Source organism: Chanodichthys erythropterus, chromosome 4 (genome assembly GCF_024489055.1).
Source record: "Chanodichthys erythropterus isolate Z2021 chromosome 4, ASM2448905v1, whole genome shotgun sequence".
Taxonomy (NCBI): domain Eukaryota; kingdom Metazoa; phylum Chordata; class Actinopteri; order Cypriniformes; family Xenocyprididae; genus Chanodichthys; species Chanodichthys erythropterus.
In genome coordinates, this window is record NC_090224.1 from 38,290,272 (window position 1) to 38,304,305 (window position 14,034).

The window sequence follows — 14,034 nt, forward strand, 5'->3', positions numbered from 1 at the left end:
CCCCTTTTAAAGAAGGGCCTGTTAAAACTAAACTGATGGTTTGCTCAAGGCTGTTGATCTGCTGAATGTCCAACAATGCTGTAACTTCTTGCTTCCTGTACTCTGCTTTCTCTCTCTCTCTTGGTAAACTGTATGCATGTATGTGTGTGAATGTTAGAGTAGTTTAAGTGTTTAGTCTAGTTAATAAAGTCTTGTTCATGTCACACGTAAGGTTGTCCGTGTTTTGCGCTCATGTACGGGAGTCCCTATTCATGTCGGTCCTGACTACAGGCTTTTAGTAGAATAAGATTGTTATTTCCCATAACCTGGAAATGAACATTTCTTAGTTAATAAACAATTAACACTGTGTGTTCATTGAACAACAGGTTAATTGATTGTAATATTAATTTTATTACATTAAGTTAATTTTATTGACTGATTAAAATATTAATAATTAATTATAACTAGTTATGATTAATTATTCATATTTATTTTGAGCTAATTTGCTACAAATGGTGGAGAATGCGGGGCATGAATAAACAAATGTTATGAGCTTAAACCACTGTCAACTTAAAAGTGTGCATTTGATAATTCCAGTCAGAATATGTCAGACGATGCGCATTTTGGTCACTAATTGCTGGCTTGTTAGATGCTGATAAAGTGATGGCTTGAATTGTCATCTCTACTGTAACTGAAAGAGTCTACTCTTGACACATTTTAGCATATGTTCAAATGGTATCAGTGTAAAGTTAATCTGATTTTAGCGAAGAAATCCTGATCTCAGTATTAGAGCGTAAGCCTGTGTTGACGAAGGAATCTCAGCTCAGCGGCATGTAAACTGTACCAGAATTGATTATTCTGCTTTGGTTGGAGAAATACCAATTGCAGTATTGCTTAACCTGTTTCTGATGAATGAATCTCAGTACAGTGTTATATAAATGTAGATTTGGGTAATGCTCCCCTGTTATAGTTAAGATTGATGTCATTCATCTAAACTTTGCCTGCACCTACAAGCATAGCTACCTTTTGACCAAAACTGTGTTTCACTCGCTGAAAGGAATATCAGTATTCATGCACAAGACGGACTTAACTATATATGCTTAAACAAGCTTTGACTTACAGCAAACTGTGTAATTACCCTTTAAACAAGTACAAGACGTTGTTTAAAGTAGAGAGAAGAGTTTACATGAGTAAAATTTGCAAATGCCAAAACATATTTGCATTTTACTGAATGTAATATCAAGTTTTTGAAAATCTGAAAGTATAAGCGTCACATTTTAACTCTATACGTAACTTGTTTGAAATGAGCAGACAGTCTCTATAAACTGTTTGAATTGCCCAAATGTGCATTGGTTCCCATGACAACGACTTGTCACAGGAAGTGCTAACTCATCACCCTGTGATGCCATATTGTAAACAAACCAGGCTAGGTGGCTAAGCTAACCTCACCTAGCAGCCCTGCACCTCAGGCTAAGCTAACTAATAGCTTCTACAGTTAGTGGTTAGCATCATTTACGTGAAGCCTTTAACTATAGCTTGTGTGTATGCAGTGTGAACTGATCTAAACCAATTTCCCTTAACCACATTCCTGGTTTTCTGATTTCTTTCTTTCCTTACCTTTAATTCTTCTCAGCTAATTTCACCTGCACTTAGGTGCATTTCTCCCTGAACACTGTTCAGCTAAATCTGCAGTTACTAGGGTGATTAAATCTAAATTTAATTACATGTAAAGTGTTTAACTAAAGAAGAATTCTAGGATTTATTGAGATATTTCAATAACACGTTGACTAAACTTCTGGGAGGGACACACACATGGTGTGGTCCTGAACACGCTGCAGCTGTGACCAACTATAGAGTGATTTCCAAAGCTAATCTAATTGTTAATCACTAGTGCTATTGACTATTCCCAATACCAGGTCATTCTGCTGTTTTAATCACTTCTTTAAATATTTTATTGATTTTAATTATAATAGCAGTCAGCTATTTGTTTTTACTAGTATTTCTTTCATCTATGTGATTTATTTACATTTTCCTGTTTAGTCTTGTGTGGTTTAATTTCCCAATATAACCACAAGCAACTAGACATACTCTTCTTCTTGATTTTGTTTATTTACAACAGTTGCTTCAATTTTATGAGCCAGTTACAAAGGAATCCGAATGATTGCTATGGCATAATTTTGAGCACCACTAATAAGCACAATCTAATAGGAAAGCTCTCCTCTTCCTCTCTCTTTCTCTTTTCCATTTGTTCGGAGGTCAAGCCTGTTGTGAGCCATCAGTAAGAAATACTAAGAAATAATCTGACCACAAGAACCATCTTAAGTCATTTATTAAAGCTAGCTGTATTTTATACACCTGGCTGCTCACTGTGCCTTTAGCCCTAAATTCTGTTTGATCTTGCAGTAGTCTCTTGCCCTTACTCTCACCACAAGCGTGCCTAAATGTTGCAGATGCTCAGCCTAACTGCCCAGATGGCAGACCAAAAGGACTGGCTATGTGTCGTGAGGAACACCCTCCTAACCAGTGCTGCTGAGCAATTACGGCACCAGAGCCAAAAGCAACTGGACAAAGATGGAAGAGAAGTAAAGGCAGACGACTCAAACCAGAGGTGTGATCACAATGATCTGACTGAAGTCAACTTCTTCCTGGCCCACATCCTCGCTGTTTTGAAACAGGAGGTGAACAACCTCAAACTCCAGATCACAGAGACTCACAAGGAGCTGATGCATGCTAAAAGCCACATAGACCAGCTAGAGATGGAGGCTTGGGACAGACGCAAGGACCCTGACAAAATAGAGACACAGAAGAAAAGAGAACTGAGACTCTCTTACCTGCAGCAAACAGAACCATTGCAGGAGAAACGTCTCACTTCACCGCATGGAGTCAGCAGAAGAACCTCCCCCAGCCAAGCACAGAGGTACAGAGGGGGAGGCCAAAGCCTTCTGCTTGACACCTTATCAGCCATTTTCCTGAAATCCTCTGCAGCTGCAGAAGGAGAAGGATTAATTCAGACAGACCCAGGTACCAGACCTACCACAGGGAGAAGCCAGGGATGGGAGCATCCTCTCCCTGCAGACACAGCAGGATCTCCAACAGCAGGCAGCCCAAGGACGACTGGACACGCCTGCATCGGACCTGCAGGAGCTTCTAACGCTAGTAAGATAGCTCCTTGAACAGTTCTTACCTGAGGAGTACTCAGCAGTACAAGCTTCTGACCACTCACACAACACCAGCTCAGAGACCTGAGCTTGTCTACTGTCTACATCAACCGCAATGGAACGACCACCACTCCAGGAGACACATACAACCAGAGCCCATCACAGCCTTCCAGCCTTGTGTGCCAGTGGTGTGTCTGATCTCTCTACACCTTCAACGTCGTTTGCTGTTGTCCATAGAAAGAACAACAACGATCGAAAGGGGGGGATGTAGCGTCTGGACCAATCAGCCACACAATTATTCATGGTATTTAATGAATTACCCATAAACTCACTCTCACTATCAAAGTTCTCTGAACTCATCCCCCTAAAACTGCAACCAACATCCCAAGTGTAGCTAGCACACAGGCACAACTAGGTGTCCTGTTACAGTTATATGGTACTTTTATGATCCATAAGAATGCTGTAGAGACTAGTGACTCATCCTTCCTGAGAAGGACAAATAAACTCTCTTAATCCTACGTATTCTCTATATAACCACTTGGGAAATGTATAAACATGTATCCAAGTTTCCCATCTCATGACTTTCCTTTTATAGGCTTTATTCTATGTATTAATTCTCTCTTTTGAACTATTTTGGTATTAATGTTCCATAGTTGCAAATGTATAGTTAACTGAGATCACATTGGCAGCATGCTTGGTATCTACGGACTCCAACTTTCATTTCCTATTTGGTAATTTATGTTACATGTTACTAACTCTGTGACACATTAGTATTATAAGAATCTAGAGGGTTCTTCTCTCAAACATCCAATCCAGTGTCTTATGCTAATATCTTGCTACAGAACAAAGACTCGTAAAACTTCCCTCCGAGGGGGCAACTCCTTATTGGCTCAGACACCTTAAGAGGGTGTGATGTCTCCACCCCTTATATTCATGGATCACAAGATAAAACCTCTCTCTTCCTGCTCTTCCTCCTCTTCTTCTCTTTTACTGATGAATGCTGACGTCAAGATGATGCTTTAAGAAGCTAGAAGCTTCTAAGGAACCCCAAGCTTGTGCCAGGCCTCGGCCTAGACCTTCCATTCACCAAAGATCCTCTGAATCCAGCCGGTTCTCTTTCGTCAAGAAAATATCAGCAAAGATTCAACGGGAGCCTCCACAAATTGCATCAGGACAGTTTTAATTCAACTTGGAGAGACATGCAAGTATCAAACTTAGTCTCATTATCGGATACATTGAGTATCCTTACCCCTTTTAAAGAAGGGCCTGTTAAAACTAAACTGATGGTTTGCTCAAGGCTGTTGATCTGCTGAATGTCCAACAATGCTGTAACTTCTTGCTTCCTGTACTCTGCTTTCTCTCTCTCTCTTGGTAAACTGTATGCATGTATGTGTGTGAATGTTAGAGTAGTTTAAGTGTTTAGTCTAGTTAATAAAGTCTTGTTCATGTCACACGTAAGGTTGTCCGTGTTTTGCGCTCATGTACGGGAGTCCCTATTCATGTCGGTCCTGACTACAGGCTTTTAGTAGAATAAGATTGTTATTTCCCATAACCTGGAAATGAACATTTCTTAGTTAATAAACAATTAACACTGTGTGTTCATTGAACAACAGGTTAATTGATTGTAATATTAATTTTATTACATTAAGTTAATTTTATTGACTGATTAAAATATTAATAATTAATTATAACTAGTTATGATTAATTATTCATATTTATTTTGAGCTAATTTGCTACAGCATTCACCCAGTTTCATTCTGCTGATCTCTCATCACATTCATGATTCCTTCATACTGTCAATCAGTTAACATTCATGAACATATTCATGATTAAATCAATCACAAATTTACTGTTATTACATCTGATGATCAGTTAACAATATAAATATTAATGCAAGCTCATTATATTTATATTTTTTATTACATAGACAAATGAATTTGTCTGATCTAGATTTCTAACTTCTACATAATAATGAAACAAACATTAAAAATATAATTAATTAAAACTGTAAATATGTAAGATTTGATGACTCTGTGGGCATGTTGACATTAGAAAGATGATTTACAACTGTGTGTGTGCGTGTCTGTTGTTTAATCTGACACAGAGATACTGGAGAATCACCATAAACCCTAAATCCAGCATAGAGGGGTTCAGTGAATGTGGTGTAGAATGTGTGTAAGTGTGTGAGTGTGTGTGTGTCAGAGACGCTGTAGAAGGACAGAGTGCCGGCCGACACGTCCACATACACTCCTGCTCTCTTATAAGATGAACCGACGACAGGTATATAAGTGCTGTTCTTATTGTGACGGACACTGATTCTGTTATCATAGCAGTCCAGACTCCAGGATTTGTCATTGTATCCAAACATAGAGTCATCACTCCATCCTTTCCTTCTGATTCCTTTATATGTTACTGATAATTCAGCATGTATCCCACTCCATTCAGCCTCCCAGTAACAGCGTCCAGTCAGACTCTCTCCACACAGGACCTGACGTAACAGATCAAATCTCTCTGGATGATCAGGATACGGCTGCTTCTCTTCCTCAAGCGTCACCTTCCTGTTCTCCTCAGACAGAATGAGTTGACTGTATGCTGTGTTTGGATCCAGTGTGAGATCACAGGCATCTGAACACAAGAAGAGAGAAACATCATTAACAGGGCGGATCTATAACTATTAAATTAAAGGTCCAAGAGGTCCGGTCTCTATATTTCCTTCCCAGTGGATGCCCAGACAATACTTTTTTGAAACAGTTATACCATTTCCATCAGGGCAGCCGCAGTACTTTGTAAAAGAAAAATCCTAAAAACTCAAAATAGTCATCAAAGATGATAATCTTGGAAAACGAAAGCCAAAGCAGTGATGTATAAGAGTTTTTACCAATATTTCCTGTTTTGCATTAAAGCAACTCTGAAAATATTAATGCATGCTTTCTGGAGCACAGAAACTGTTTTCAAATAGGTAATTACGTGTCGGTGTAGCCTAGAAAATAATTGTTAATTTGTGAACAACTGTTACAGACATACTCTCTCACAAAGAGATTGAGGTTAACAGATTGTCTTTATTGACATAATTTGAGTGGAAAGTGGAAAGCAGGTAAGTTTGCAGTTCAATAAATAATTTAAATGAGATGAATAGGGTGATAACCCTTTCACCTTTTTTCCATAAAATGTAAAAACAGCTCTTACATTGTTCTCTGTTTCTGGCCGGTGATCTTATTTGCTTCATTAATTACTTGTGCTAATTTATTTTTCTGTCTCATTGTTAAATTACCATACCACGATACAATATTAGATGCTAAAATACTTTCAATCATCGATCTATAAACAATGGTAAGGACCCTCCTATCTATCCCAAAATTCCTTAGTAGACCTAAATTCCTGAGAAGACCTAACCGCTGTCTTGCTTTCTTGTGTATATGGTCCACATTTTCCTGAAATGAGAATTTATCATTAATGGTACCTAAATATTTAAAATTTGAACCTGCTCTACCTTTACACCTTTTATAGTAATTTGTTCATATGAGACACCTGCCATACCGGTCCTATTTTTGTTCCCATAACTCAATGTTTAATTGTAGGTGACTATCATCAAACCATTGTGGAAGACTTTCAATATACTCAAAATAAGTTCAACTATTCGCGTCCAATTGGCAAGAGATTAAAACCAAGTCATCAGTGTATTTGATCAGTGCGGGATTATCCCTGTTACATTGAAGTTCATTAATATAGACAGAGAAAAGCAGAGGTAATAACACATTCCTGTGGTAACCCTGAATTCTGGACTGTACAATCAGATGAGATTCCATTAACACAAACTCGTTGGTGTCTATTTCTTAAAGAAATTTCAATCCATAAAATCAACCAACAGCTAACACCTAAATCTTGCAATCTTTCTTTTAAAATTCGCGGTTGTACAGTATTAATGTTACAATCACGCCTTCCCGGACTCCAGTTCCCAGCATCCTCCTGTTCTCCACACTTGTCTGCACTTCCCTCATTAGTCTTCCCGCCATCTCCCCGGATTCCCAACACCTGTTGTCCTCGTCAGCACTCCCTTTAAGTTGGACTCACTCCCTGCACTCCTTGTCAGTCTTGTTTAGCATAAGTGTGTGAAGCTGTTCATCTGCCCCTGTGTTGTAAATAAAGCCCTTATTATTGTGGATTTCCATACTCGCCTCGTCTATACAGCACACCACGTGACAGAAGAACTGATCAAAATGCCTGGAAATCTACAAAAGATGGGCTTTTTCCTTGTTCCTGGCTCTCCTGTGTCTCGCAAGCCAACTTCAGCGGAGGATCACCTTTGTGGGTTCTGGCAGGATGGTCGCTCACTGGAGCGGTATGTGGAGGAATTTGTTGAGCTTGCTTATTTGGTGAATTGGCCAGATACCCCGTTGAACACCTGTTTTCTGGCGGGGCTGGAAGAGGACACGATCCATTTTAAAGAACCTGCCTGTTGTTTTTCCCTAGTCAAAGCAATTAATCTGATTTTGTTTCTAAATTGTTCTGATTTTGTCATTGAGGAGGTTCTGGAAAAATCGTGTAATCCTCGTCCAGTCCCCACAGAAACACAGGCGGCCTGGCCAGTTCGCCAATTGCCGCGTTCCTCCGCCTGCCCCTCCAGTGGGCATTCCCCTGGTGTCCTGCCAGACCCAAACCCTGTGAAGGCCGAAGATAGATCCTCTGCTGGGCCCAGACGGCCAAGAAAAAAGAGAATTAAGGCCGCCAAGCAACCCCAGTCTCCAGTGTCTGCTGTCTCCGAACAGCCCCAGTCCCTAGCGTTCTCCGACTCCGAGCCTGAGCCATCGCCTCTAGCGACAACCCATCCAGTGTCAGTGGGTCTCTTAATTGAGAATGAGGGGATGGACTGGACCCCGTTTTCAGACCCCTCTCCAACCCTCGACGAATCCGCTCCAGCCTTCCACGAGCCCGCTCCAGGCTCCCACAAGCCCGCACCAGCCTTCCACGAGCCCTCACCAGGTATCCATGTGCCCGCCCCAGGCTTCCACGAACCCGCTCCAGCCTTCGCCGAGCCCGCCCTGGCTGCCAACGAGTCTGCCCCGGCTGCCCATGAGTCTGCTCCAAGTGTTCCCGAGCCCGCTCCAGCAGCCCACGAGCCCACTCCAGCTCACGTACCCACTCCATTCCACGAGCCCTTCTTGCCCCCCCCCAAAACTCCCAAAAAATATTTTTTGGATGGGTGGGGGGGAGGCATGTACCCGTGGGTGGGGAACATGTGGGTGGAACACATGTGGGTGGGGCTTAGGAACTGCCATGGCTGCTCACGTCTCCTGACCCGCCATGGCCGCCCAAGGCCCCTGACCTGCCATAGCCGCCCAAGGCCCCTGACCCGCCATGGCCGCTAATATCATTACCAATAACAATATCATTTAATAACAATTAGGGCTGCAAGATTTATCGCAATTTTATCACACGTGATTTGGCAAAAGCTGCGATTGGTCCAGCCATCCTCCTGTCAGACTAGCGCGCGCTCTGTGTAAACAAGCTAGTAGATCTCCTCAGAAAGATTCAAGTTCAGTACTGTATAGTGTAGTGTAGTATACTGTGTGTAAGTTAGTTCTGTTTATTAATAATATTTGAGAAATGTCACTGTCAAAAGAGAAAAAAGTGGCCAAAGCTTTAAACTCACTGGAGGCTGCTAACCTAAGAGTGGCTAAGTCTAGTCAGTGATTTTTTTGGATCTGGAGACGTGTCATCCTCTGATGAAAGCGACAGCGATTTCACTTTGGATGCAGAAATGGAGGATGAATTTGTCATGCCTGTGGAAGAGGACGACGAGGATGAAAATGTTGAACAGCCTGTGACTGATGTTGGGGAAGTTAAGAGTAATGTCTAGTTGTGAAGCAGTTAGAGGTGACCGAGATGTCGAGTTAGCCAAAATACATGCCTTTTGCCGTAAAGGGTGTAAACTCAACGATGGAGAGCCGTGTTTTCTGTCATTTGATGAAGATTTCGTTTACGACATATGTCTGTCTATGGCCTCTCTCACTTTCTCTCTCTCTCTCTCTCTCTCTCTCTCTGTCACGCACACACACACACCCTCTCAAGCAAAAATGTAGCACCTCTGTTCAATCTTTCTGATTTTAGTAAATCTTTGTAAAAGTGCCTTATAAAATATTAATTCTAATAAATACTTTAAAATAATTTGAGCTTCAGCCTGGTTTAATAGCATTTATATATATAAAATGTCTTTTGTCAAATTAAGCTGTAAAATAAATAGTTTATCCCTTTAAATGCAATGGATTTTGAAAGATATCAACAAAAAAACGGGCAAAAAAAATAGAAATAGAGGGCAGACGACCATAATTCAAATGGGTATATCTTTAAAACCATTCAAGATATGACTTTGACTAGGATATCATTTTAAAGCCTATTGTCTCATCTTTCCATTGATACCAAAATCTCAATTTTGAAATTTGGGTCACTGTGACTCATTTTGTTGGATCAGGTCAGAAATGTTGTCTTTTGTTGGACAAGATGTTAATAAATGCTTCTCATGTCGTGTGTGTGTGTGTGTGTGTGTGTGTGTGTGTGTGTGTGTGTGTGTGTGTTTAGACCTACACTTTCGTGGTCCTGCTGTGATCCTGATCTCTCCTCCATGATCCACACTATAAACACAAAAACACAAATTATTGTAGATATGCATCATACACATGTTCTGTATGTCAGAATTAGTGTTTGACACACTTGAGTATCTGCAGTGAGCAGTTTGGATCCTTCAGTTTGTCCATCAGCTTGACTCCTGAATCTCCTGGGTGATTGTAGCTCAGATCCAGCTCTCTCAGGTGTGAGGGGTTTGAACTCAGAGCTGAAGACACAAAACCACAGCCTTCCTCTGTCACCATACAGCCAGACAACCTACAGATGGATCAAAAAGCCTCATCATCCACAAAACACACATCAACACTCAAAAGTTGAGTGAATATCATTCATAGTGTGAATTTATACAAGAGTTCTCTTTTTATGTCTCACTTAAAAAAATAGAAAAAAAAATTATATTTGAAGAGATCATTTGCAAAAACAGATAATTCCATTTTTATTAGTTCTCACAAATCATGTTTTCGTGCATTCTAAGTAATATCAATCAAACTGCAGTTTGTTGTTTTGATTAAGTAGTAGTAACTCTAAAAAAATACAGGTAACATACAAAATTAAAGTTCATTGAAAGTATATATATATATATATATATATATATATATATATATATATATATATATATATATATATATATATATTTTTTTTTTTTTTTTTTTAAAAGTTTGTTTTTTAGCAAAAGCAGATAACTCCAACAGTTGTTTTTGGCAAAAAGCAGATAAATCCACAATTCAGTTAAACCAAACCAATTGCTTTGTAATTGCATTTAAAATGCACTTGAACACGTGTGCACACAAACACACACACTAACAGATCGGCACACACATACATACACATGCACGCACGTGCACAGACACACACACACATGCAAAAGGACAACCAAGGGTTCAGCATGTAAAATGTGTATGGTGTACAATGCTTTGCAGGAGTCAAAATTATAAATCCTTGATCACTTTTATTCAGCTTTGACAAAACTCCGCTCAGCTAGCGCATCTTTTTCAAGTGACTATGATAAGTGAAATAATTAGCTGCATTTCCACTATCGGGCCAGTGTGAGTGAGGGCTAGAAAAGGGCAAACTGAGGCTAATAGCCTCCAACTGCGAGCTTTGAGAACATTATCATGCAGCATAAACTGGTATTTATCATTATTTCATGAAGAAGAAAGACATGTATTGAATCACATCTGCTCCCATTTATTTGTGGGACTATTTATTAGAATGTCTACTTTAAACAGCTCCATATTAAGGCTTTTAGCCCAAAAGATTGCACATTTAGAATGATACTGATACATTCTCATATGTTCACACCTCATTTCTTCACAGAGAATAATCATTTATATTAATTTTCCAAGAGTTTTGAGTGCTCTCTCCTGTCTTACTTCCATCACACTATAGTGGGGCAGAAATGTCTTCAAAATGATTAAAAAAAACACCCATTTAATGACTTCCTGTTTTTCAATATTTATAAAATAAAGAATATACATATGGTATAGTAGTTAAAACAAATAGTAAAAAGTATAAAAACAGCCAGACATGCCAGGGTACTGTATGTTTGCTTAAATCAGCTCAGTTTCTGGAAAATCTCAGAGAACTTAATGAAACTGTTATAACATCTAATGAAAAAAAAAGTTTCCATTCAAATGAATGAAATCTTTAACATGAACCGAATTAAACAATTACAAACCCAATTCCAAAAAAGTTGGGACACTGTACAAATTGTGAATAAAAACAGAATGCAATGATGTGAAAGTTTCAAATTTCAATATTTTATTCAGAATACAACAAAGATGACATATCAAAGGTTTAAACTGAGAAAATGTATAATTTTAAGGGAAAAATAAGTTGATTTTAAATTTCATGGCATCAACACATCTCAAAAAAGTTGGGACATGGCCATGTTTACCACTGTGTGGCATCCCCTCTTCTTTTTATAACAGTCTGCAAATGTCTGGGGACTGAGGAGACAAGTTGCTCAAGTTTAGGAATAGGAATGTTGTCCCATTCTTGTCTAATACAGGCTTCTAGTTGCTCAACTGTCTTAGGCCTTCTTTGCCGCATCTTCCTCTTTATGATGCACCAAATGTTTTCTATGGGTGAAAGATCTGGACTGCAGGCTGGCCATTTCAGTACCCGCATCCTTCTTCTACACAGCCATGATGTTGTAATTGATGCAGTATGTGGTCATGTTGGAAAATGCAAGGTCTTCCCTGATAGAGATGACGTCTGGATGGGAGCATATGTTGTTCTAGAACTTGGATATACCTTTCAGCATTGACGGTGCCTTTCCAGATGTGTAAGCTGCCCATGCCACACGCACTCATGCAACCCCATACCATCAGAGATGCAGGCTTCTGAACTGAGCGCTGATAACAACTTGGGTTGTCCTTGTCCTCTTTAGTCCGGATGACATCCCAGTTTTCCAAAAAGAACTTCAAATTTTGATTCATCTGACCACAGAACAGTTTTCCACTTTGCCACAGTCCATTTTAAATGAGCCTTGGCCCAGAGAAAACACCTGCGCTTCTGGATCATGTTTAGATATGGCTTCTTTTTTGACCTGTAGAGTTTTAGCCGGCAACGGCGAATGGCACGGTGGATTGTGTTCATCGACAATGTTTTCTGGAAGTATTCCTGAGCCCATGTTGTGATTTCCATTACAGTAGCATTCCTGTATGTGATGCAGTGCCGTCTAAGGGCCCAAAGATCACGGGCATCCAGTATGGTTTTCCGGCCTTGACCCTTACGCACAGAGATTGTTCCAGATTCTCTGAATCTTTGGATGATGTAATGCACTGTAGATGATGATAACTTCAAACTCTTTGCAATTTTTCTCTGAGAAACTTTCTGATATTGCTCCACTATTTTTCACGGCAGCAATGGGGGAATTGGTGATCCTCTGCCCATCTTGACTTCTGAGAGACACTGCCACTCTGAGAGGCTGTTTTTATACCCAATCATGTTGCCAATTTACCTAATAAGTTGCAAATTGGTCTTCCAGCTGTTCCTTAAATGTACATTTAACTTTTCCGGCCTCTTATTGCTACCTGTCCCAACTTTTTTGGAATGTGTTACTCTCATGAAATCCAAAATGAGCCAGTATTTGGCATGACATTTCAAAATGTCTCACTTTCAACATTTGATATGTTATCTATATTCTATTGTGAATAAAATATAAGTTTATGAGATTTGTAAATTATTGCATTCCTTTTTTATTCACAATTTGTACAGTGTCCCAACTTTTTTGGAATCGGGTTTGTAATTTCATGCATTAACACATTAACTTTGATAGCTCTATATTGCTGTTAATGACAAAAGTAAATGCTAATTTTATTTCAGTCATGAGCTTTATATTGAAAGTAAACGCTTAATGTGTATTTGTGCGCTTTATTTTCAACACACACAGAGCAGTTAAAATCCCCTTAATTACCTCAGTTTCTCCAGCTGACAGTTTAAACTCTTCAGTCCGTCAGAAAGATGCTTCACTCCTGAATCCTGCAGGTCATTGTTACTCAGGTCCAGCTCTCTCAGATCACAGTTTGAGGATAGAAGAGCTGATGACAAACTCTCACAACACTGACCAGTGAGATAACAGTGAGTAAGACTAAAAAAGAGCAGAACACACATCAACAGTCAGATCATCTACAAACACACATCAACATGACCAGCTGACAGTCAATTAAATCTTTAATGTTCTTAACCCCTTAAGACAGAAATGGCATAATTTATGAAATATTTTTTTGTACTTTGTACTCCAATGTGTCAAATGCATCATACAGCTCAGATCATCATTTGATATATGTCATTTGAAAGGTCTTGCGGTGTAGAATACAACAAGCATAATTGTTTTGGGCTTTGACTAAACTTGATCTAGTTTTTGTACGTGAAGCCCCACAAGACCCATAAGTAAATTATAAACTGATGCAACATTTATGCATTGCTAGGAAACTTATTTTACTATATTCACATGGCAAGTCGTGTTTGTTCTCGTTTCACCTTTAGTAAGGCATGGCCTGCTGAACTAATTAACATTGTATCAAGTGGGTATAAAACTGTGTAGTATACCATGGCAGCCCTCGTGTGAAGCCCTCATCGTGTGAAGACTGAAGAGTGTAAAGACCAGCGACTCTACCTGTGGGGGGGGGGGGGGGTATATTTTACTGTCAGGAGTACAGGGAATAAACATTGTATGGACAAATAAATATGTTTTTAAAAATCTAATCAAATCAGACTTTTGATTTATTCATCCAAAAATTGCCAATTCTGTGACATTCTGCTTTATACA

At 39.5% G+C, this 14,034-nt stretch overlaps 2 protein-coding genes across 7 annotated transcripts in view; one reads left to right on the top strand and one right to left on the bottom strand.

Annotated features, from left to right (window-relative positions):
* Positions 1-242: 242 nt before the first annotated feature.
* Positions 243-4,283, top strand: LOC137019451 (uncharacterized). The gene is made up of 2 exons (XM_067384911.1): positions 243-3,441; positions 4,149-4,283. Exon 1 carries the CDS (start codon positions 2,421-2,423, stop codon positions 3,150-3,152), a length of 732 nt encoding a protein of 243 aa, XP_067241012.1. The 5' UTR covers positions 243-2,420; the 3' UTR covers positions 3,153-3,441; positions 4,149-4,283.
* A 457-nt stretch (positions 4,284-4,740) lies between these two features.
* LOC137019449 (NACHT, LRR and PYD domains-containing protein 3-like) overlaps positions 4,741-14,034 on the bottom strand; it is a 41,972-nt gene continuing 32,678 nt past the window's right edge. For 5 of the 6 annotated variants that reach the window (XR_010895019.1, XR_010895018.1, XR_010895015.1 and 2 more), the window contains 2 exons: positions 13,815-13,881; positions 13,283-13,353 (listed from right to left, as the gene is read on the bottom strand). Coding sequence is in view for 1 of the 6 variants with exons in the window: in XM_067384909.1 (XP_067241010.1) it covers positions 5,137-5,762; positions 9,720-9,766; positions 9,846-10,016; positions 13,180-13,353 (1,018 nt within the window). In the remaining 5 variants the exon portion in view is untranslated. Of the gene's footprint in view, positions 5,763-9,719; positions 9,767-9,845; positions 10,017-13,179; positions 13,354-13,814; positions 13,882-14,034 lie in introns of those variants that run through there. The other variant, XM_067384909.1, reaches the window with a different exon arrangement.